The sequence below is a fragment of the Oncorhynchus clarkii genome, chromosome 3, assembly GCF_045791955.1.
Source record: "Oncorhynchus clarkii lewisi isolate Uvic-CL-2024 chromosome 3, UVic_Ocla_1.0, whole genome shotgun sequence".
In the NCBI taxonomy this organism is placed as follows: domain Eukaryota; kingdom Metazoa; phylum Chordata; class Actinopteri; order Salmoniformes; family Salmonidae; genus Oncorhynchus; species Oncorhynchus clarkii.
The window spans coordinates 2134823-2159815 of record NC_092149.1 but is presented as its reverse complement, the minus strand read 5'-3'; the positions used below and the strand labels follow the sequence as shown (position 1 = coordinate 2159815).

Sequence of the window (24993 nt, the reverse complement as noted above, 5' to 3'; positions counted from 1 at the left end):
GAACACACAGATAGGTTGATGGAACACACAGATAGGTTGATGGAGAACACACAGATGGGTTGATGGAGAACACACAGATGGGTTGATGGAGAACACACAGACAGGTTGATGGAGAACACACAGATAGGTTGATGGAACACACACAGATAGGTTGATGGAGAACACACAGATGGGTTGATGGAACACACAGATAGGTTGATGGAGCACACACAGATAGGTTGATGGAGAACACACAGATGGGTTGATGGAGAACACACAGATGGGTTGATGGAACACACAGATAGGTTGATGGAGCACACACAGATGGGTTGATGGAGAACACACAGATAGGTTGATGGAGAACACACAGATGGGTTGATGGAGAACACACATATAGGTTGATAGAGAACACACAGATGGGTTGATGGAACACACAGATAGGTTGATGGAGAACACACAGATAGGTTGATGGAGAACACACAGATGGGTTGATGGAGAACACACAGATAGGTTGATGGAGAACACACAGATGGGTTGATGGAGAACACACAGATGGGTTGATGGAGAACACACAGATGGGTTGATGGAGAACACACAGATGGGTTGATGGAGAACACACAGATGGGTTGATGGAGAACACACAGATGGGTTGATGGAGAACACACAGATGGGTTGATGGAGAACACACAGATGGGTTGATGGAGAACACACAGATAGGTTGATGGAGAACACAACAACAGACGATGCAAGCCCAGCCTATCTGCTATTCCAAAAGCACAACGTATTCCACAGAAAACTAGCATTTTTAATCCAGGTCTGCCACAGACTGTTCTGCCATGCCCCTCCCACCCTGCCTGCGCTCCCATGCCCCTCCCACCCTGCCTGCGCTCCCATGCCCCTCCCACCCTGCCTGCGCTCCCATCCCCTCCCTGGCAGGCCCACTGTGTGTGTGTGTGTGTGTGTGTGTGTGGTGTGGGGTGTGTGGTGTGTGTGTGTGTGTGTGTGTGTGTGTGTGTGTGTGTGTGTGTGGTGTGTGTGTGTGTGTGTTTACCCAGGGCTGTAGAGGAAGTAAGCCACTGGACCAGCTCCCAGTCAGAGTTGAGCTGGCAAGCCTAGTTTCCTCTGCAGGGAACAATGCCCATGAACCACACAAGAGCAAAAACAAACACAACGGTCCATGACTGTTCTCTGAGACTGGGCCTGATGCATGCTGGGAGGCAGGGAGACACGGCTGTTCTCTGAGACTGGGCCTGATGCATGCTGGGAGGTAGGGAGACACATTCTGTTACACCTCCTCCCCTGTGAACTGAGTAAGCTAAAATCCAGTTTTGTACTCTGTTCATGTACCTTGGTTGTACAGCCAGGTGGTGACAGTATTTGTTTAAACTGTCCACAGTAAGCAGGTCCCAGCAGTGTCCCAGGTGGTTGGTTCACTAGACTAAACCCAGAGCAGAGAGGACTAAAGGACTGGCTTGGCTCCTCCACCTCCCCTCACTATGGAGTGTAACCCCAGGCTGAATGATGACCCACTCCCAGATTCTACAGGCCTTTCAGACATTTTGACCAGAGATATTACCATCTCAATGGTATTAATGTGTATGGTTAATGATAAACACCTCTCTCTCTCTCTCTCTCTCTCTCTCTCTCTCTCTCTCTCTCTCTCTCTCTCTCTCTCTCTCTCTCTCTCTCTCTCTCTCTCTCTCTCTCTCTCCTCTGCTCTCCTCTCTCTCTCTCTCTCTCTCTCTCTCTCTCTCAGGAATGCAGTGCTAGCTGGGTCTAACTGCTAAAGGTTGTACAGTAAGAGTCAGTCCCACCTCACAGCAGAGTACGGTCCACTAGCCCAGCGAGCCAGACATTACTGTAGGATACCCAGTTAGCACAGGGACACCTGTGACAGTGTTACAGAGCTGTGGCTAACCTAACCACTAATGACCGTCTCATGTATAATGCACAAGCCAGACATCATGTAGGCTGAAGCCCACAGAGGAAAGGAAACGGTACACATTAACGTTGCCACTCCACTTTCCAACCAATGTGAAAACTGGGAATGTGAAGAATTCATGAAACAGCTGGAACAGTTTTGAATCAGGTGAACCAGAGATGCTGAAACAGTTATGAATCAGGCGAACCAGTGATGCTGAAACAGTTTTGAATCAGGTGAACCAGTGATGCTGAAACAGTTTTGAATCAGGCGAACCAGAGATGCTGAAACAGTTTTGAATCAGGCGAACCAGAGATGCTGAAACAGTTTTGAATCAGGCGAACCAGAGATGCTGAAACAGTTTTGAATCAGGTGAACCAGTGATGCTGAAACAGTTTTGAATCAGGCGAACCAGAGATGCTGAAACAGTTTTGAATCAGGCGAACCAGAGATGCTGAAACAGTTTTGAATCAGGTGAACCAGTGATGCTGGAACAGTTTTGAATCAGGTGAACCAGTGATGCTGAAACAGTTTTGAAATCAGGTGAACCAGTGATGCTGGAACAGTTTTGAATCAGGTGAACCAGTGATGCTGAAACAGTTTTGAATCAGGTGAACCAGTGATGCTGGAACAGTTTTGAATCAGGTGAACCAGTGATGCTGAAACAGTTTTGAATCAGGTGAACCAGTGATGCTGAAACAGTTTTGAATCAGGTGAACCAGTGATGCTGAAACAGTTTTGAATCAGGTGAACCAGTGATGCTGAAACAGTTTTGAATCAGGTGAACCAGTGATGCTGAAACAGTTTTGAATCAGGTGAACCAGTGATGCTGAAACAGTTTTGAATCAGGTGAACCAGTGATGCTGAAACAGTTTTGAATCAGGTGAACCAGTGATGCTGAAACAGTTTTGAATCAGGTGAACCAGTGATGCTGAAACAGTTTTGAATCAGGTGAACCAGTGATGCTGGAACAGTTTTGAATCAGGTGAACCAGTGATGCTGATGAAACAGTTTTGAATCAGGTGAACCAGTGATGCTGGAACAGTTTTGAATCCATCTCCTCTTCCTTCATCCGGTCATCCCTCCATCTCCTCTTCCTTCATCCGGTCATCCCTCCATCTCCTCTTCCTTCATCCCTCCATCTCCTCTTCCTTTATCCTGTCATCCCTCCATCTCCTCTTCCTTCATCCCTCCATCTCCTCTTCCTTCATGCTGTCATACCTCCATCTCCTCTTCCTTCATCCGGTCATCCCTCCATCCCTCTTCCTTCATCCCGTCATCCCTCCATTCCTCTTCCTTCATCCCGTCATCCCTCTTCCTTCATCCCATCATCCCTCTTCCTTCATCCCGTCATCCCTCTTCCTTCATCCCGTCATCCCTCCATCTCCTCTTCCTTCATCCCGTCATCCCTCCATCTCCTCTTCCTTCATCCTGTCATCCTGTCATCCCTCTTCCTTCACCCTGTCATCCCTCTTCCTTCACCCTGTCATCCCTCTTCCTTCACCCTGTCATCCCTCTTCCTTCACCCCGTCATCCCTCTTCCTTCATCCCGTCATCCCTCCATCTCCTCTTCCTTCATCCTGTCATCCCTCCACCTCCTCTTCCTTCATCCGGTCATCCCTCCATCTCCTCTTCCTTCATCCCTCCATCTCCTCTTCCTTCACCCTGTCATCCCTCTTCCTTCATCCTGTCATCCCTCTTCCTTCATCCTGTCATCCCTCTTCCTTCACCCTGTCATCCCTCTTCCTTCACCCTGTCATCCCTCTTCCTTCATCCAGTCATCCCTCTTCCTTCATCCAGTCATCCCTCTTCCTTTATCCAGTCATCCCTCTTCCCTCATCCCTCTTCCTTCATCCTGTCATCCCTCTTCCTTCATCCTGTCATCCCTCTTCCTTTATCCAGTCATCCCTCTTCCTTCATCCAGTCATCCCTCTTCCTTTATCCAGTCATCCCTCTTCCCTCATCCCTCTTCCTTCATCCTGTCATCCCTCTTCCTTCATCCTGTCATCCCTCTTCCTTTATCCAGTCATCCCTCTTCCTTCATCCAGTCATCCCTCTTCCTTCATCCAGTCATCCCTCTTCCTTCATCCAGTCATCCCTCTTCCTTCATCCCTCTTCCTTCATCCTGTCATCCCTCTTCCTTCACCCTGTCATCCCTGCATCCCTCATCCTTTCCTTCTGATTGATCACACGTAACGTCCTTATTATGAGAGACCTGCCTCAAGCTTCTTTCCCACTAGTTAAAGACAGCTTGGAGTGACGTTGACAGGATGTGTGTTTGACAGACGTCTGTAACTAACTCTGAAATAGATAATACTCACACGCCATTAGGACAAGTGCACTGTCATTCCGTTTTATAGACACTGTTGGGGAAAACGGAGACACGTGACAAAGCCAGTTGTATGTCCCTGCAGCAGTGACAGACAGCAGTGACCCACCTCATCAGGGTCTAATGAGTTAACAGGAAACACTGACTGAATACTCTGACACAGGCTGCCTGAGGTGGGTTTGACACTTCTACACACACTAACACACACACACACACACCCACCCACAGGTAAGGCAACCATCTCCATACCCGGAGGGATATTTACGCACCAGGAAGACAGACAACTAAGAGGAGTATTTAATAAAGATGGAAAATATACAGAAAATACAGGATTTAAAATGTCCATCTGTTTTTCTCTCTGTCACACTAGCCCAGAGACATAATAATGTAGCTTTCTGTTTTACTATTTTTTAATTAAATGTAATAAAATCTTGAACAGGGAGGTCAGACGATGGGTGCCTGTCTGCCTCTGTTACGTTCTCTCTATGCCACTTCCTCCCTAATGATGTTCTCTCTATGCCACTTCCTCCCTAATTATGTTCTCTCTAGTGGAACAACAAATACTTTAAACAGTCACTTATTTGTTCAGTGAGCCGAGCTGAACGGCTGTTATGTGAAGTCAGCATTTCATTCTCATGCTGTCTCTCCCTCTCTCTCCCTCTCTCTCCTTCTCTCTCTCTGTCTCTGTCTCTCTCTCTTTCTCTCTCTTTCTCTCTCTCTCTTTCTCTCTCTTTCTCCTCTCGCTCTCTCCTTCAGTCTTCCGCTCCCACTCTCTCTTTCTCTCCCCCCCTCCCCTCTCTCTCTCTCTCTCTCTCTCCCTCCCCCCCTCTCCCTCCCTCTCTCTCCCTCCCCCCTCTCTCCCTCCCTCCCTTCCTCCCCTCCCACTCTCTCTCTCTGTTTTTCCGCCTGTGTGGAGTAAATTGAATTCCACAGACTTCAGATAAATTCCAGTGTTCCATTTCTACTGTATAAGAGACTCCTACATGATAATATTGTTCTCTGTATGAGCACACAGCCAACACAAGCCCCAGCTAGTATGATACTGTCTGTGTCTGTGTTGTAAAACTCCTCCTGACTGCCTCCATGAAGGATTTCCCCATGATACTACAGTAGATCTACAATACTAAGAAAAGAAAACATGTCTTGACAAACGTTCGGACCCTCTGACGTCTGGGGACGGTCGAAGAACCCTTTTAGGTTCTACAAACCACCTTTCTTCCTAAGAGTATAGCTGAACGTCGGAGATGAAGAAATGATTGGTTGGGCCGGTGCCATCAAACACAATACAAGTAGTTGATGATGAATGAATCTCATGCGGAAACTAGTCACTAGACTGGAGCAATGAGCTGTGGAGGGAGAAAGAGTCAACTGCTGTCAGGCCCTGGGACTCAAACCCCTGCTTCTGTCTGTCTGTCTGTCAGGCCCTGGGACTCAAACCCCTGCTTCTGTATGTCTGTCTGTCAGGCCCTGGGACTCAAACCCCTGCTTCTGTCTGTCTGTCTGTCTGTCAGGCCCTGGGACTCAAACCCCTGCTTCTGTCTGTCTGTCAGGCCCTGGGACTCAAACCCATGCTTCTGTCTGTCTGCCAGGCCCTGGGACTCAAACCCCTGCTTCTGTCTGTCTGTCAGGCCCTGGGACTCAAACCCCTGCTTCTGTCTGTCTGTCAGGCCCTGGGACTCAAACCCCTGCTTCTGTCTGTCTGTCAGGCCCTGGGACTCAAACCCCTGCTTCTGTCTGTCTGTCAGGCCCTGGGACTCAAACCCCTGCTTCTGTCTGTCTGTCAGGCCCTGGGACTCAAACCCCTGCTTCTGTCTGTCTGTCAGGCCCTGGGACTCAAACCCCTGCTTCTGTCTGTCTGTCTGTCAGGCCCTGGGACTCAAACCCCTGCTTCTGTCTGTCTGTCTGTCTGTCAGGCCCTGGGACTCAAACCCCTGCTTCTGTCTGTTTGTCTGTCAGGCCCTGGGACTCAAACCCCTGCTTCTGTCTGTCTGTCAGGCCCTGGGACTCAAACCCCTGCTTCTGTCTGTCTGTCTGTCAGGCCCTGGGACTCAAACCCCTGCTTCTGTATGTCTGTCTGTCAGGCCCTGGGACTCAAACCCCTGCTTCTGTCTGTCTGTCTGTCAGGCCCTGGGACTCAAACCCCTGCTTCTGTCTGTCTGTCAGGCCCTGGGACTCAAACCCATGCTTCTGTCTGTCTGCCAGGCCCTGGGACTCAAACCCCTGCTTCTGTCTGTCTGTCAGGCCCTGGGACTCAAACCCCTGCTTCTGTCTGTCTGTCAGGCCCTGGGACTCAAACCCCTGCTTCTGTCTGTCTGTCAGGCCCTGGGACTCAAACCCCTGCTTCTGTCTGTCTGTCAGGCCCTGGGACTCAAACCCCTGCTTCTGTCTGTCTGTCAGGCCCTGGGACTCAAACCCCTGCTTCTGTCTGTCTGTCAGGCCCTGGGACTCAAACCCCTGCTTCTGTCTGTCAGTTGGCACTAGCAGCATCAAATCTAGAACAATAGAATCTAGAACAATATAATCTAGAACAATATAATCTAGAACAATAGAATTCTAGAACAATAGAATTCAGGCAGCCGATGGAGTTGAATTTACCCTTCAATCACAGGGCTCAGTGACCACCTCAGCAGTCTACAGCCAGCTCACTACCACTAGACTGCTATCTAGTAGGATCAATGATGGTAGGACTACACACACACACACACACACACACACACACACACACACACACACACACACACACACACGTCACTCAAGAAACATAATATGTCAAACGAAACCTGTAGCTTGCCAAATGAAACCAGTAGTTTGCCAAATGAAACCAGTAGCTTGCCAGTAGCTTGCCAAATGAACAGAGTAGCTTTCCAGTAGCTTGCCAAATGAAACCAGTAGCTTGCCAAATTAAACCAGTAGTTTGCCAAACGAAACCAGTAGCTTTCCAAATGAAACCAGTAGCTTGCCAAATGAAACCAGTAGCGTGCCAGTAGCTTGCCAAATGAACAGAGTAGCTTTCCAGTAGCTTGCCAAATGAAACCAGTAGCTTTCCAGTAGCTTGCCAAATGAAACCAGTAGCTTGCCAAATTAAACTAGTAGTTTGCCAAATGAAACCAGTATCTTGCCAAATGAAACCAGTAGCTTGCCAAATGAAACCAGTAGTTTGCCAGTAGCTTGCCAAATGATACCAGTAGCTTGCCAAATGAAACCAGTAGTTTGCCAGTAGTTTGCCAAATGAAACCAGTAGTTTGCCAGATGAAACCAGTAGCTTGCCAAACAAAACCAGTAGCTTGCCAAATGAAACCAGTAGCTTGCCAAATGAAACCAGTAGCTTGCCAAATTAAACCAGTAGTTTGCCAAATTAAACCAGTAGCTTGCCAAATTAAACCAGTAGCTTGCCAAATGAAACCAGTAGCTTGCCAGTAGCTTGCCAAATGAAACCAGTATTATTGGAGAGAACAGGTTTCAGATGGACTACAACCACTCATGACCTGCACCATCAGCTTTATGCAACACTTACTAGATGCAGCACGGGATTAGGCAACACCACAAACTCCCAAAACACATCTCAATATATAAGCTATTAAGCTATTAAGCTTCCTCCTTAATAACTCTCCAGTGTCTATTCCCTATACCTATTCCCCCTTCTTAATAACTCTCCAGAGTCTATTCCCTATACCTATTCCCCCTCCTTAATAACTCTCCAGTGTCTATTCCCTATACCTATTCCCCCTCCTTAATAACTCTCCAGTGTCTATTCCCTATACCTATTCCCCCTCCTTAATATCTCTCCAGTGTCTATTCCCTATACCCATTCCCCCTCCTTAATAACTCTCCAGTGTCTATTCCCTATACCTATTCCCCCTCCTTAATATCTCTCCAGTGTCTATTCCCTATACCTATTCCCCCTCCTTAATAACTCTCCAGAGTCTAATCCCCCCAAAGATTTACAGAAGACATTTCAGATAACTATCCTCAGTGCTCCGTCCCATTAAACACAGAAAATGACAACATGCATTTTTAATGTGCCCATGGAAATGAATTATTAAATGGACAGAAGATTTACTGCACTCTGGACAAACATTTAATTGGAGAAAACCCATTTTCCTCATGCTACATTTACACAACTGGTGTGAGAGTAACAAACGGCCAACATTGATCTCAACAAAATCATACGGTCAGACTTCTTTGACCATTACTCACAGTGGAGTGAAAGATGCCCCCTGGGCTGTGGGATGAATGTAAGGAAGTCTCCTAGGATTGTATCACTGTTCAGGCCACTGATGTTCCTTTCCACAACACAAAGCCATAGCTATGAGGGAAGGGTAGCAGAGGGAAGAGAGAGAGGAAAGCAGAGGGAAGAGAGAGAGGAGAGCAGAGAGAGAGAGGAGAGCAGAGAGAGAGAGAGAGAGAGGAGAGCAGAGAGAGAGAGGAGAGCAGAGAGAGAGAGAGAGAGGAAAGCAGAGAGAGAGAGAGAGGAAAGCAGAGAAAGAGAGAGAGGAGAGCAGAGGGAAGAGAGAGAGGAGAGCAGAGAGAGAGAGGTGAGAGAGAGAGAGAGAGAGGAGAGAGCAGAGAGAGAGAGAGAGGAGAGCAGAGAGAGAGAGAGAGAGAGAGAGAGAGAGAGAGAGAGGAGAGCAGAGAGAGAGGAGAGCAGAGAGAGAGAGGAGAGCAGAGAGAGAGAGGGAGGAGAGCAGAGAGAGAGAGGGAGGAGAGCAGAGAGAGAGAGAGAGAGAGAGAGAGAGAGAGAGAGGAGAGCAGAGAGAGAGAGACAGAGAGAGAGAGAGAGAGAGAGAGAGGAGAGCAGAGAGAAGAGAGAGAGAGAGAGAGAGGGAGAGAGAGAAAGAGGAGAGCAGAGAGAGAGAGAGAGAGAGAGAGAGAGAGAGAGAGAGCAGAGAGAGAGAGAGAGAGAGAGAGAGAGACAGAGAGAGAGAGAGAGAGGAGAGCAGAGAGGAGAGAGAGGAGAGCAGAGAGAAGAGAGAGAGAGGAGAGCAGAGAGAGAGAGAGAGAGAGAGAGAGGAGAGCAGAGAGAGAGAGAGAGAGGAGAGCAGAGAGAGAGAGAGAGAGAGAGAGAGGAGAGCAGAGAGAGAGAGAGAGAGAGAGAGAACGCTAAAGGAAAGGCCCATTCAGAACAGAACATATCAGAGGTTATCTGTGTGACTTACCAAGACTCTGTTCTCCACCTTGTCTCCTTTGATCTCTAGTTTGACTCTCTTCTTCACAGAGAGCTTCATCTTCCTCCCCACTGCATCCTTCACACTCTCTACAGGAGAGGAAGAGGAAAGGAAGAGGAAGAGGAGAGGAGAGGAGAGGAGAGGAGCAGGGGGGAGAGGAGAGGAGAGGAGAGGAGAAGAGAGGAGAGGAGAGGAAAAGAGAGGAGAGGAGAGGAGAGGAGAGGAGAGGAGTGTTAGGTTTACATGAATAACCAGCTGAGCACCCAGGACATAACATTTTGAATGTATTAATTTGATTATATTAACTTGATTAAATCGTTAGGCCAACTTTCCAAAGCTACGCAATGAAATATAAGTGAGCTTGCACTTGATAGCAGGACTGATTTCCCAACAGGAAAGGATTTCCAGTCTGCTTTCATTAAAAAAAAACATTTAAACCAACAATAAAAAAATGAATTAAATCCATAATTCACACAAACCACAGTGGAAGAAAGTCATGTTTTAAAAAGGTCTAAATAATGATGTTTTATTAGCTTTGAACCCCCATCTGCTTGGCGGAGATTTAAGCCTTGTCACCAGTCATATTTACTTCAGCTTCTGCTGTACAAATTGATTCTTCACACCCTCTGGAAGCTCATCCAATGAGAATTGGCTTATAGAGGAACTGGGTCATCTCTCTCTCTCTGCCTCTCTCTCTCTCTCTCTCTCTCTGTCTCTCTCTCTCTCTGTCTCTCTCTCTCTCTCTCTGTCTCTCTCTATATATATACAGTGGGGCAAAAAAAGTATTTAGTCAGCAACCAATTGTGCAAGTTCTCCCACTTAAAGAGATGAGAGAGGCCTTTCATCATAGGTACACTTCAACTATGACAGACAAAATGAGGGGAAAAAATCCAGAAAATCACATTGTAGGATTTTTTATGAATTTATTTGCAAATTATGGTGGAAAATAAGTATTTGGTCAGCTACAAACAAGCAAGATTTCTGGCTCTCACAGACCTGTAACTTCTTCTTTAAGAGGCTTCTCTGTCCTCCAATCGTTACCTGTATTAATGGCACCTGTTTGACCTTGTTATCAGTATAAAAGACACCTGTCCACCACCTCAAACAGTCACACTCCAAACTCCACTATGGCCAAGACCAACGAGCTGTCAAAGGACACCAGAAATAAAATTGTAGACCTGCACCAGGCTGGGAAGACTGAATCTGCAATAGGTAAGCAGCTTGGTTTGAAGAAATCAACTGTGGGAGCAATTATTATGAAATGGAAGACATACAAGACCACTGATAATCTCCCTCAATCTGGGGCTCCACGCAAGATCTCACCCTGTGGGGTCAAAATGATCACAAGAACGGTGAGCAAAAATCCCAGAACCACACGGGGGGACCTAGTGAATGACCTGCAGAGAGCTGGGACCAAAGTAACAAAGCCTACCATCAGCAAGGGCATTTAAGATGAAATGTGGCTGGGTCTTTCAGCATGACAATGATGCCAAACACACCGCCCGGGCAATGAAGGAGTGGCTTCGTAAGAAGCATTTCAAGGTCCTGGAGTGGCCTAGCCAGTCTCCAGATCTCAACCCCATAGAAAATCTTTGGAGGGAGTTGAAAGTCCGTGTTGCCCAGAAACAGCCCCAAAACATCACTGCTCTAGAGGAGATCTGCATGGAGGAATGGGCCAAAATACCAGCAACAGTGTGTGAAAACCTTGTGAAGACTTACAGAAAACGTTTGACCTCTGTCATTGCCAACAAAGGGTAAATAACAAAGTATTGAGAAACTTTTGTTATTGACCAAATACTTATTTTCCACCATAATTTCCAAATAAATTCATTAAAAATCCTACAATGTGATTTTCTGGATTTTTTTTCTCATTTTGTCTGTCGTAGTTGAAGTGTACCTAGGATGAAAATTACAGGCCTCCCTCGCTCATCTTTTTAAGTGGGAGAACTTGCACAATTGGTGGCTGACTAAATACTTTTTTGCCCCACTGTATATAAATATATATCCCTACCTCTCTCTCTATATATTTATAAATATATATATATCCCTCCCTCTCTTTCTCTCTCTCTATATATACAGTGCCTTGCGAACGTATTCGGCCCCCTGGAACTTTGCGACCTTTTGCCACATTTCAGGCTTCAAACATAAAGATATAAAACTGTCTTTTTTTGTGAAGAATCAACAACAAGTGGGACACAATCATGAAGTGGAACGACATTTATTGGATATTTCAAACTTTTTTAACAAATCAAAAACTTTAAACATCTCAAGGAGCACTGTGCAAGCGATAATATTGAAATGGAAGGAGTATCAGACCACTGCAAATCTACCAAGACCTGGCCGTCCCTCTAAACTTTCAGCTCATACAAGGAGAAGACTGATCAGAGATGCAGCCAAGAGGCCCATGATCACTCTGGATGAACTGCAGAGATCTACAGCTGAGGTGGGAGACTCTGTCCATAGGACAACAATCAGTCGTATATTGCACAAATCTGGCCTTTATGGAAGAGTGGCAAGAAGAAAGCCATTTCTTAAAGATATCCATAAAAAGTGTCGTTTAAAGTTTGCCACAAGCCACCTGGGAGACACACCAAACATGTGGAAGAAGGTGCTCTGGTCAGATGAAACCAAAATTGAACTTTTTGGCAACAATGCAAAACGTTATGTTTGGCGTAAAAGCAACACAGCTCATCACCCTGAACACACCATCCCCACTGTCAAACATGGTGGCAGCATCATGGTTTGGGCCTGCTTTTCTTCAGCAGGGACAGGGAAGATGGTTAAAAGTGATGGGAAGATGGATGGAGCCAAATACAGGACCATTCTGGAAGAAAACCTGATGGAGTCTGCAACAGACCTGAGACTGGGACGGAGATTTGTCTTCCAACAAGACAATGATCCAAAACATAAAGCAAAATCTACAATGGAATGGTTCAAAAATAAACATATCCAGGCGTTAGAATGGCCAAGTCAAAGTCCAGACCTGAATCCAATCGAGAATCTGTGGAAAGAACTGAAAACTGCTGTTCACAAATGCTCTCCATCCAACCTCACTGAGCTCGAGCTGTTTTGCAAGGAGGAATGGGAAACAATTTCAGTCTCTCGATGTGCAAAACTGATAGAGACATACCCCAAGCGACTTACAGCTGTAATCGCAGCAAAAGGTGGCGCTACAAAGTATTAACTTAAGGGGGCTGAATAATTTTGCACGCTCAATTTTTCAGTTTTTGATTTGTTAAAAAAGTTTGAAATATCCAATAAATGTCGTTCCACTTCATGATTGTGTCCCACCTGTTGTTGATTCTTCACAAAAAAATACAGTTTTATATCTTTATGTTTGAAGCCTGAAATGTGGCTAAAGGTCGCAAAGTTCAAGGGGGCAGAATACTTTCGCAAGGCACTGTATGCAGTGTTTTAAACATGTACAAATGGTTAAAGGACACAAGATAAAATAAATAAGTATAAATATGGGTTGTATTTACAATGGTGTGTGTTCTTCACTGGTTGCCCTTTTCTCGTGGCAACAGGTCACAAATCTTGCTGCTGTGATGACACACTGTGGAATTTCACCCAGTAGATATGGGAGTTTTTCAAAATTGGATTTGTTTTTGAATTCTTTGTGGATCTGTGTAATCTGAGGGAAATATGTCTCTCTAATATGGTCATACATTGGGCAGGAGGTTAGGAAGTGCAGCTCAGTTTCCACCTCATTTTGTGGGCAGTGAGCACATAGCCTGTCTTCTCTTGAGAGCCATGTCTGCCTACGGTGGCCTTTCTCAATAGCAAGGCTATGCTCACTGAGTCTGTACATAGTCAAAGCTTTCCTTAATTTTGGGTCAGTCACAGTGGTCAGGTCTTCTGCCGCTGTGTACTCTCTGTTTAGGGCCAAATAGCATTCTAGTTTGCTCTGTTTTTTTGTTAATGCTTTCCAATGTGTCAAGTAATTATCTTTTTGTTTTCTCATGATTTGGTTGGGTCTAATTGTGCTGTTGTCCTGGGGCTCTGTAGGGTGTGTTTGTGTTTGTGAACAGAGCCCCAGGACCAGCTTGCTTAGGGGACTCTTCTCCAGGTTCATCTCTCTGTAGGTGATGGCTTTGTTATGGAAGGTTTGGGAATCGCTTCCTGTGGTTATAGAATTTAATGGCTCTTTTCTGGATTTTGATAATTAGTGGGTATCGGCCTAATTCTGCTCTGCAGGCATTATTTGGTGTTCTACGTTGTACATGGAGGACATTTTTGCAGAATTCTGCGTGCAGAGTCAATTTGGTCTCTCTCTCTCTCTCTCTCTCTCTCTCTCTCTCTCTCTCTCTCTCTCTCTCTCTCTCTCTCTCTCTCTCTCTCTCTCTCTCTCTCTCTCTCTCTCTCTCTCTCTCTCTCTCTCTCTCTCTCTCTCTCTCTCTAATTCAATGTCTTTATTGGCATGGGAAACATATGTTTACATTGCCAAAGGAAGTGAAATAGATAATAAACAAAAGCGAAATAAACTCTCTCTCTCTCTCTCTCTCTCTCTCTCTCTCTCTCTCTCTCTCTCTCTCTCTCTCTCTCTCTCTCTCTCTCTCTCTCTCTCTCTCTCTCTCTCTCTCTCTCTCTCTCTCTCTCTCTCTCTCTCTCTCTCTCTCTCTCTCTCTCTCTGTCTCTGTCTCTCTCTCTCTCTCTCTCTCTGTCTCTCTGTCTCTGTCTCTCTCTCTCTCTCTGTCTCTGTCTCTCTTTCACTCTCTCTGTAGCTCTCGTTTTGTCTCTCTCTCTGTAGCATTCGCTCTGTCTCTCTCTCTCTCTTTCTCTCTGTTGCTTTCGCTCTGTCTCTACCCCCTCTCTTCACACTGTACTCCTAATTCTGGAGTCTGGTCTGTATGGGGGAGTTTGGTATAACTGTTCTGGCTGTGACTGTGTGACTGCTCGAACATTAGCTAACTCCTTCACTGTGACTGGGCCTGGGTCAAACCCTCTCTGGGAACACAGGTGTTGTTCTGTTGTTGTAACAATCAATTAGGAGCCATGATCTGTAAACTTCCCTAGATGTAACCCTTTCACCCTGGTGCTTGGCCTTGTGCCAGCTTGTGATTGGCTGACAAGCCTCGGAGTCGTCAGACAAAGAGAAAGTTGTTCAGGCAAATCAGTGTTCTCCTCTCGCTGTTGCTCTTTCACTTGCTCTCTCATCCCCCCTTTCGCTCTCTCTCTCTCTCACCCCCCTCTCTTTCTCACACACACACACACACACACACACACACACACACAATCCAGGTGAGAGCTATGAGAGCATCCTCTTGGTTGTGTGTGTGTGCATCCGTGCGTGTGTGTGAGAGAGAGAGAACAGAACAATGAGCATCTCTCAGACAATGCAGCTACTTTCTCTTCCTGGTGTGTTCTGACAGAGAATTCTCATGCTGACTGTTCTGTGCTGACTGACTGCTCCGTGCTGACTGACTGCTCCGTGCCGACTGACTGCTCCGTGCCGACTGACTGCTCCGTGCCGACTGACTGCTCCGTGCCGACTGACTGCTCCGTGCCGACTGACTGCTCCGTGCCGACTGACTGCTCCGTGCTGACTGACTGCTCCGTGCAGACTGCTCCATGCTGACTGACAGCTCCGTGCTGACTGACTGCTCTGTTCTGGCTGACTGCTCCATGCTGACTGACTGCTCCGTGCTGACTGACTGTTCCGTGCTGACTGACTGCTCTGTGCTGGCTGCTCCGTGCTGACTGGCTGTTCCATGCTGACTGACTGCTCCATGCTGACTGCTCCGTGCTGACCGACTGTTCCGTGCTGACCGACTGCTCCGTGCTGACTGACTGCTCCGTGCTGACAGGCTGCTCCGTGCTGACTGGCTGCTCCGTGCTGACTGGCTGCTCCATGCTGACTGACTGTTCCATGCTGACTGACTGTTCCATGCTGACTGACTGCTCCGTGCTGGCTGCTCCATGCTGACTGACTGTTCCATGCTGACTGACTGCTCCGTGCTGGCTGCTCCATGCTGACTGACTGTTCCGTGCTGACTGACTGCTCCGTGCTGACCGACTGCTCCGTGCTGACCGACTGCTCCGTGCTGACCGACTGCTCCGTGCTGACCGACTGCTCCGTGCTGACCGACTGCTCCGTGCTGGCTGCTCCATGCTGACTGACTGTTCCGTGCTGACTGACTGCTCCGTGCTGACTGCTCCGTGCTGACCGACTGTTCCGTGCTGACCGACTGCTCCGTGCTGACTGACTGCTCCGTGCTGGCTGCTCCATGCTGACTGACTGTTCCGTGCTGACTGACTGCTCCGTGCTGACTGCTCCGTGCTGACCGACTGTTCCGTGCTGACCGACTGCTCCGTGCTGACCGACTGCTCCGTGCTGACTGACTGCTCCGTGCTGACTGACTGCTCCGTGCTGACTGACTGCTCCGTGCTGACTGGCTGCTCCGTGCTGACTGGCTGCTCCGTGCTGACTGGCTGCTCCGTGCTGACTGGCTGCTCCGTGCTGACTGGCTGCTCCGTGCTGACTGGCTGCTCCGTGCTGACTGACTGCTCCGTGCTGACTGTTCTGTGCTGACTGACTGACTGCTCCGTGCTGACTGACTGTTCCGTGCTGACTGGCTGCTCCGTGCTGACTGGCTGCTCCGTGCTGACTGGCTGCTCCGTGCTGACTGGCTGCTCCGTGCTGACTGGCTGCTCCGTGCTGACTGACTGCTCCGTGCTGACTGACTGCTCCGTGCTGACTGACTGCTCCGTGCTGGCTGACTGGCTGTTCCGTGCTGACTGACTGCTTCGTGCTGACTGACTGTTCCGTGCTGACTGACTGCTCCGTGCTGACTGACTGTTCCGTGCTGACTGCTCCATGCTACTCTGTGTTACAACAGCTCCTAGAAGAAATGAGATCCTCATTCTGCCGTCACTCCCCTGTTCTATTCTATTGCCGTTGACTGTGATGTCACAACACATGATGTTATGTCAGCCCTCATTCTCTCAGTCACACCATCACAATGCCTGATTGTTCTGATGGGAGAACTGGCCCCAATACTGTTCTGCTTTTACAACTGCTTGTGTTACTGTGCTGCTTCAAAACAGAATTCCATCACGAGGACAGGGTGTGAGCTTATCAGGAGCTGGTCGATCAACCTCAATGATACTGGAATCTAGAAACGTCTAACGTCAACTACACACGTCTGCTGTCCTATCAGGAGGGTAAAAGCCACCAAGCCGAATCCTATCATACCACTGTGAAACAGAGAGGTCTTTACCCACGGGGTTTGGTGTAATCTGGTGTCCTATCAGGAGGGCAAAAGTCACCAAGCTGAATCCTATCATATCACTGTGAAACAGAGAGGTCTTTACCCACGGGGTTTGGTGTAATCTGGTGTCCTATCAGGAGGGTAAAAGTCACCAATGCGAACCCTATCATACCACTGTGAAACAGAGAGGTCTTTACCCACGGGGTTTGGTGTAATCTGGTGTCCTATCAGGGAGGGTAAAAGTCAGCAGGCTGAATCCTATCATATCACTGTGAAACAGAGAGGTCTTTACCCACGGGGTTTGGTGTAATCTGGTGTCCTATCAGGGAGGGTAAAAGTCAGCAGGCTGAATCCTATCATATCACTGTGAAACAGAGAGGTCTTTACCCACGGGGTTTGGTGTAATCTGCTCTTACATGCAACTAAACTAGTAACTTGAGTCAGGATTTGAGCAGCTTCCTTTCAATACAATTCAATCACATATTTATTTACATTGTAGTCCTACATTGTTTAGATGTTACCGGAGAGCCAAGTCCAGGTCCAAGAGGCTTCTAAACAGCTTCTACCGTCAAGCCATAAGACTTCTGAACAGCCAATCAAATGGCTACCCAGACTATTTGCATTGACCCCCCCCTATTCTCTGTTTATCATCTATGCATAGTCACTTTAACTCTACATTCATGTACATATTACCTCAATTACCTCGACTAACCGGTGACCCCCGCTCTTTAATTATTTGTTATTTTTCTATTATCTTTTCATTTGTATTTTTTAATTCTTTATTTATGTTTTACTTCAGTTTATTTTAGTGAATATTTTCTTATCACGTATTTTTCTTGAATCTGCATTGTTGGTTAAGGGCTTGTCAGTCAGCATTTCACTGTAAGGTCTACTACACCTGTTGTATTCAGCATTTCATTGTAAGGTCTACTACACCTGTTGTATTCAGCATTTCACTGTAAGGTCTACTACACCTGTTGTATTCAGCATTTCATTGTGAGGTCTACTACACCTGTTGTATTCAGCATTTCATTGTGAGGTCTACTACACCTGTTGTATTCAGCATTTCCCTGTAAGGTCTACTACACCTGTTGTATTCAGCATTTCACTGTAAGGTCTACTACACCTGTTGTATTCATCATTTCACTGTAAGGTCTACTACACCTGTTGTATTCAGCATTTCACTGTAAGGTCTACTACACCTGTTGTATTCAGCATTTCACTGTAAGGTCTACTACACCTGTTGTATTCAGCATTTCACTGTAAGGTCTACTACACCTGTTGTAATTCAGCATTTCACTGTAAGGTCTACTACACCTGTTGTATTCAGCATTTCACTGTAAGGTCTACTACACCTGTTGTATTCTGCATTTCACTGTAAGGTCTACTACACCTGTTGTATTCAGCATTTCACTGTAAGGTCTACTACACCTGTTGTATTCAGCATTTCACTGTAAGGTCTACTACACCTGTCGTATTCTGCATTTCCCTGTAAGGTCTACTACACTTGTTGTATTCAGCATTTCACTGTAAGGTCTACCTTCATCTGTTGTATTCAGCATTTCACTGTAAGGTCTACCTACATCTGTTGTATTCAGCATTTCACTGTAAGGTCTACTACACCTGTTGTATTCAGCATTTCACTGTAAGGTCTACTACACCTGTTGTATTCAGCATTTCACTGTAAGGTCTACTACACCTGTTGTATTCAGCATTTCACTGTAAGGTCTACTACACCTGTTGTATTCAGCATTTCACTGTAAGGTCTACTACACCTGTTGTATTCAGCATTTCACTGTAAGGTCTACTACACCTGTTGTATTCAGCATTTCACTGTAAGGTCTACCTACACCTGTTGTATTCAGCATTTCACTGTAAGGTCTACCTACACCTGTTGTATTCAGCATTTCACTGTAAGGTCTACTACACCTGTTGTATTCAGCATTTCACTGTAAGGTATACTACACCTGTTGTATTCTGCATTTCACTGTAAGGTCTACTACACCTGTTGTATTCAGCATTTCACTGTAAGGTCAACTACACCTGTTGTATTCTGCATTTCCCTGTAAGGTCTACTACATCTGTTGTATTCAGCATTTCACTGTAAGGTCTACCTACACCTGTTGTATTCAGCATTTCACTGTAAGGTCTACTACATCTGTTGTATTCAGCATTTCACTGTGAGGTCTACTACACCTGTTGTATTCAGCATTTCACTGTAAGGTCTACTACACCTGTTGTATTCAGCATTTCACTGTAAGGTCTACTACACCTGTTGTATTCAGCATTTCACTGTAAGGTCTACTACATCTGTTGTATTCAGCATTTCACTGTAAGGTCTACCTACACCTGTCGTATTCTGCATTTCCCTGTAAGGTCTACTACACTTGTTGTATTCAGCATTTCACTGTAAGGTCTACCTTCATCTGTTGTATTCAGCATTTCACTGTAAGGTCTACCTACATCTGTTGTATTCAGCATTTCACTGTAAGGTCTACTACACCTGTTGTATTCAGCATTTCACTGTAAGGTCTACTACACCTGTTGTATTCAGCATTTCACTGTAAGGTCTACTACACCTGTTGTATTCAGCATTTCACTGTAAGGTCTACTACACCTGTTGTATTCAGCATTTCACTGTAAGGTCTACTACACCTGTTGTATTCAGCATTTCACTGTAAGGTCTACTACACCTGTTGTATTCAGCATTTCACTGTAAGGTCTACCTACACCTGTTGTATTCAGCATTTCACTGTAAGGTCTACCTACACCTGTTGTATTCAGCATTTCACTGTAAGGTCTACTACACCTGTTGTATTCAGCATTTCACTGTAAGGTATACTACACCTGTTGTATTCTGCATTTCACTGTAAGGTCTACTACACCTGTTGTATTCAGCATTTCACTGTAAGGTCAACTACACCTGTTGTATTCTGCATTTCCCTGTAAGGTCTACTACATCTGTTGTATTCAGCATTTCACTGTAAGGTCTACCTACACCTGTTGTATTCAGCATTTCACTGTAAGGTCTACTACATCTGTTGTATTCAGCATTTCACTGTGAGGTCTACTACACCTGTTGTATTCAGCATTTCACTGTAAGGTCTACTACACCTGTTGTATTCAGCATTTCACTGTAAGGTCTACTACACCTGTTGTATTCAGCATTTCACTGTAAGGTCTACTACATCTGTTGTATTCAGCATTTCACTGTAAGGTCTACCTACACCTGTTGTATTCAGCATTTCACTGTAAGGTCTACCTACACCTGTTGTATTCAGCATTTCACTGTAAGGTCTACTACACCTGTTGTATTCAGCATTTCACTGTAAGGTATACTACACCTGTTGTATTCTGCATTTCACTGTAAGGTCTACTACACCTGTTGTATTCAGCATTTCACTGTAAGGTCAACTACACCTGTTGTATTCTGCATTTCCCTGTAAGGTCTACTACATCTGTTGTATTCAGCATTTCACTGTAAGGTCTACCTACACCTGTTGTATTCAGCATTTCACTGTAAGGTCTACTACATCTGTTGTATTCAGCATTTCACTGTACGGTCTACTATACCTGCTGTATTCAGCATTTCCCTGTAAGGTCTACCTACACCTGTTGTAGTCAGCACATGTGATAAATAACATTTGGATGTGATTATTGAACACTGTATGCCTATAGGGTCACAGCTAGGTAATTATCTTTTAGTTACAGTGTAACTCCTCTGGTATGGCATGAAGGCCAATGAACACACACCGTGGTTTAGGACTACACTGTATAGCATAAAGGCCAATGAACACACACCATGCTTTAGGACTACACTGTATAGCATGAAGGCCAATGAACACACACCATGCTTTAGGGCTACACTGTATAGCATAAAGGCCAATGAACACACACTGTGCTTTAGGACTACACTGTATAGCATGAAGGCCAATGAACACACACCGTGCTTTAGGACTACACTGTATAGCATGAAGGCCAATGAACACACGCCATGCTTTAGGACTACACTGTATAGCATGAAGGCCAATGAACACACACTGTGCTTTAGGACTACACTGTATAGCATAAAGGCCAATGAACACACACCATGCTTTAGGACTACACTGTATAATGAGTTGTCCTTTACATCAACTCCTCTACATCCAGCAGGTGCAGGTCCATCTGATGTCGTAGCTAGGGACTAATAACATAGACACACACGTGGACCATGAGGTTTGAACGAGATGAGTTGCCTGACTGATGTTACACGTAGGTGACATTAGCTCAGATATTCTACGTTTTACAAGGTGATTACCAGAGAGAAACACCTACAAAGACCCAAAGACCGTCTGAAGCTACACTCCGCCATGCCTGAGGTTTCCAAACCGTTAGAGATGTACTCACGGGTTTAATAATACTGTAGCCCAATACAACGGGACAATGATTTACTGGGATAAAGACACGATTTAAAAAGGGATGAACGACAATCTCACTGAGACTACACTGGGATGTCTCTCTATCTAAACGATTTTTCTGCTATTATACGATTTTATGTCGCTAAACCCAGCCAGTCTGGATAAATGTTAAATGATAGTCTAACAATGGAATTCAGCGAATACAGCGTTTCTCTGTTGGATGGTTATTACTGAAATAGCAGTAACTACATTTTGCCACACAGTAAAATCCCGCATCATTACAAGCCCGTGGGTTTCCCTGGATCACAATAAGACACAGCGGGTTGTCTTTACTAGCCGTTAGTAGCTACCGTAACAAACCGGTGTTCACATGTCTTACCCAGCAGTTCTTTGGGGACCTCCGATACTTCCTCGCTCATTTTTGCAGTCTTGTCTCGACGATAATATCCAACGGAAAACACAAAAATACTGTGTGTCAATAATTCAAATAATAAAATAACGGGTGGATACAACAGACAGAGAGTCCTGCTCGCGAAGTGTCAGGTGCCGCTCCGAACGCCCGGTTACATGTTTCCCTCCCCTCGCGTTTTCGGTAAGATGTATCCACATTTGCCTAGGCGCATGTCCCTCCGTTTCCTGTCCGCTTCTAAAACTCAGGATAGGAAAATCATACATTTAAAAATAACAGATTTCCTCAGAGAATCCGCTGATTAACGGCTAGTAGATGACACCATTCAGGGCTCACCTCGCGAGAATGAACCGCCACCGGAAGAATCACACACCCTCACACAGAGCCCTCGTAGTACGTTACAGACCGTGATGCGCCAGCCCCTCCTCTCCTGCGACGCCCGGGCCGTCGTGGCTGGCTGGCTGTAGACGGGTCAAGGAACGCAGCAGCAGCGAGGAGAAGGGGACATCTGCTGGCGCTGTGTGAAGCTACATGTTGTACTGTGTGTTAATGCTGTATTATAAGGTTGAAGTGCCTTGCTCAAGGGCACATTGACAGATTTTTGTCCACATATTTGGATCGGGGATTCGAACCAGTGACCTTTCAGTTACTGGCCCAACACTCTTAAGTACAAGGCTACCTGCTTTACATTACCTGCTATAGGAATAAAGGGGTAAGTGGAAGTGGAGTGGAGGGTTGGCCTAGAGATGATGATGATGATGAGGAAGAGGAGGAGGAATTTGATGATTGTGAAGATGATGGAGATGAATGTGATGAAGTTGATGGGGAGGAAAAAATAATGATGATGTTGATGGGGAAGGTAATGTTGATGTTGATGGGGAAGGTAATGTTGATGGGGAAGGTAATGTTGAGGTTGATGGGGTAGGTAATGTTGATGTTGAATGGGGAAGATAATGTTGATGGGGAAGGTAATGTTGATGTTGATGGGTAAGGTAATGTTGATGGGGGAGGTAATGTTGATGGGGAAGGTAATGTTGATGTTGATGGAGAAGGTAATGTTGATGGGGAAGGTAATGTTGATGTTGATGGGAAAGGTAATGTTGATGTTGAATGGGGAAGGTAATGTTGATGGGGAATGTAATGTTGATGTTGATGGGGAAGGTAATGTTGATGGGGAAGGTAATGTTGAGGTTGATGGGGAAAGTAATGTTGATGTTGATGGGGAAGGTAATGTTGATGTTGATGGGGAAGGTGATGTTGATGGGGAAGGTAATGTTGATGTTGATGGGGAAGGTAATGTTGATGTTGATGGGGAAGGTAATGTTGATGTTGATGGGGAAGGTAATGTTGATGGGGAAGGTAATGTTGAGGTTGATGGGGTAGGTAATGTTGATGTTGAATGGGGAAGATAATGTTGATGGGGAAGGTAATGTTGATGTTGATGGGTAAGGTAATGTTGATGGGGGAGGTAATGTTGATGGGGAAGGTAATGTTGATGTTGATGGAGAAGGTAATGTTGATGGGGAAGGTAATGTTGATGTTGATGGGAAAGGTGATGTTGATGTTGAATGGGGAAGGTAATGTTGATGGGGAATGTAATGTTGATGTTGATGGGGAAGGTAATGTTGATGGGGAAGGTAATGTTGAGGTTGATGGGGAAAGTAATGTTGATGTTGATGGGGAAGGTAATGTTGATGTTGATGGGGAAGGTAATGTTGATGTTGATGGGGAAGGTAATGTTGATGTTGATGGGGGGGTGATGTTGATGTTGATGGGGGAGGTAATGTTGATGTTGAATGGGGAAGGTAATGTTGATGGGGAAGGTAATGTTGATGGGGAAGGTAATGTTGATGTTGATGGGGAAAGTAATGTTGATGTTGATGGGGAAGGTAATGTGGATGTTGATGGGGGGGTGATGTTGATGTTGATGGGGGAGGTAATGTTGATGTTGATGAGGGAAGGTAATGTTGATGTTGTTGGGGAAGGTAATGTTCATGTTTAATGGGGAAGGTAATGTTGATGGGGAAGGTAATGTTGATGGGGAAGGTAATGTTGATGAGGAAGGTAATGTTGATGTTGATGTGGAAAGTAATGTTGATGTTGATGGGGAAGGTAATGTTGATGACGATGGTAATGAAGAGCAGGATATTGAGGAGGAAACGGAGGAGGAGGATCATGAAGAGAATGATTATGAAGCTGATTGGGATGAGGAAGAGGAGGAGGAAGATGATTGTGGTGGTGGAGGAGGGGGGAGGAAGAGGAGGATGTTGATGATTGTGGTGGTGGAGGAGGAGCGGAGGAAGAGGAAGAGGATGGTGGTGGTGGATGAGGAGGGAGGAAGAGGATTGTGATGGAGAGGGGGAGGAAGAGGATGGTGGTGGTGGAGGAGGGGGAGGAAGAGGAGGAGGAAGAGGATTGTGATGGAGGAGGAGAGGGGGAGGAGGAGGAAGAGGATGGTGGATGGTGGTGGTGGAGGAGGGGGAGGAAGAGGAGGAGGAAGAAGAAGATGGTGGTGGTTGATGAGGAAGAGGGTGGGGTGGTGGAGGAGGAAGAGGATGGTGGAGGAGGAGGAGGAAGAGGATGGTGGTGGTGGAGGAGGAGGAAGATGATGCTGGTGGTGGATGAGGAAGAGGATGGTGGTGGTGGAGATGGGGGGAGGAAGATGAGGAGGAAGAGGATGGTGGTGGTGGATGAGGAGGAGGAGGTAGACGATGTTGGTGGTGGAGGAGGAAGGGGATAGTGGTGGTGGAGGAGGGGGGAGGAAGAGGATGAGGAAGAGGATTGTGATGGAGGAGGAGAGGGGGAGGAGGAGGAAGAGGACGGTGGATGGTGGTGGTGGAGGAGGGGGAGGAAGAGGAGGAGGAAGAAGATGGTGGTGGTTGATGAGGAAGAGGATGGGGTGGTGGAGGAGGAAGAGGATGGTGGTGGTGGAGGAGGAGGAAGAGGATGGTGGTGGTGGAGGAAGAGGAGGAGGAAGACGATGTTGGTGGTGGATGAGGAAGAGGATGGTGGTGGTGGAGATGGGGGGAGGAAGATGAGGAGGAAGAGGATGGTGGTGGTGGATGAGGAAGAGGATGGGGGTGGTGGAGGAGGAAGAGGATGGTGGTGGTGGAGGAGGAAGAGGAGGAGGAAGATGATGGTGGTGGTGGAGGAGGAGGAAGACGATGTTGGTGGTGGAGGAGGAGGAAGAGGATAGTGGTGGTGGAGATGGGGGAGGAGGGGATGAGGAGGCAGAGGTGATATTGAGGATCAATGTTTCTATGTGTCACCTCAGTTGAATTGGTCCTGAGCCATTAAAACCTCACATAAAGGGTCAAGACAGTTTGCACAGAGACCATGAACACATGCTTTCACCACTGACAGTCTGGGCTGCATTTCTCCATGAGGACTTTGTGATGCAGTGAGCAGGATGGAGCATAAAGTTCATCACTACCCATCACCTTGACTTCAATCTTAAATCACTGAGTCATTACCACAGGACAGGAGTCCAGTCAGCACGTCCTGTTTACGTTGTTTTTAATATGGATTCACCCTGATCTCGTTTACCAGACACTTCCTCCTATTGCTATCCGCAATTAGTCT

General features: G+C 46.4%; 1 protein-coding gene across 1 annotated transcript in view; it reads right to left on the bottom strand.

Annotated features, from left to right (window-relative positions):
• Positions 1-21712, bottom strand: part of LOC139386524 (F-actin-uncapping protein LRRC16A-like) — a 202334-nt gene extending 180622 nt beyond the window's left edge. The window contains exons 1-2 of the mRNA XM_071132127.1: positions 21382-21712; positions 9386-9483 (exon numbers count right to left, since the gene is read on the bottom strand). Coding sequence (XP_070988228.1) covers positions 9386-9483; positions 21382-21421 — 138 coding nt within the window. The 5' untranslated portion in view covers positions 21422-21712. The remainder of the gene's footprint in view (positions 1-9385; positions 9484-21381) is intronic.
• Between the last annotated feature and the right edge of the window lie 3281 nt (positions 21713-24993).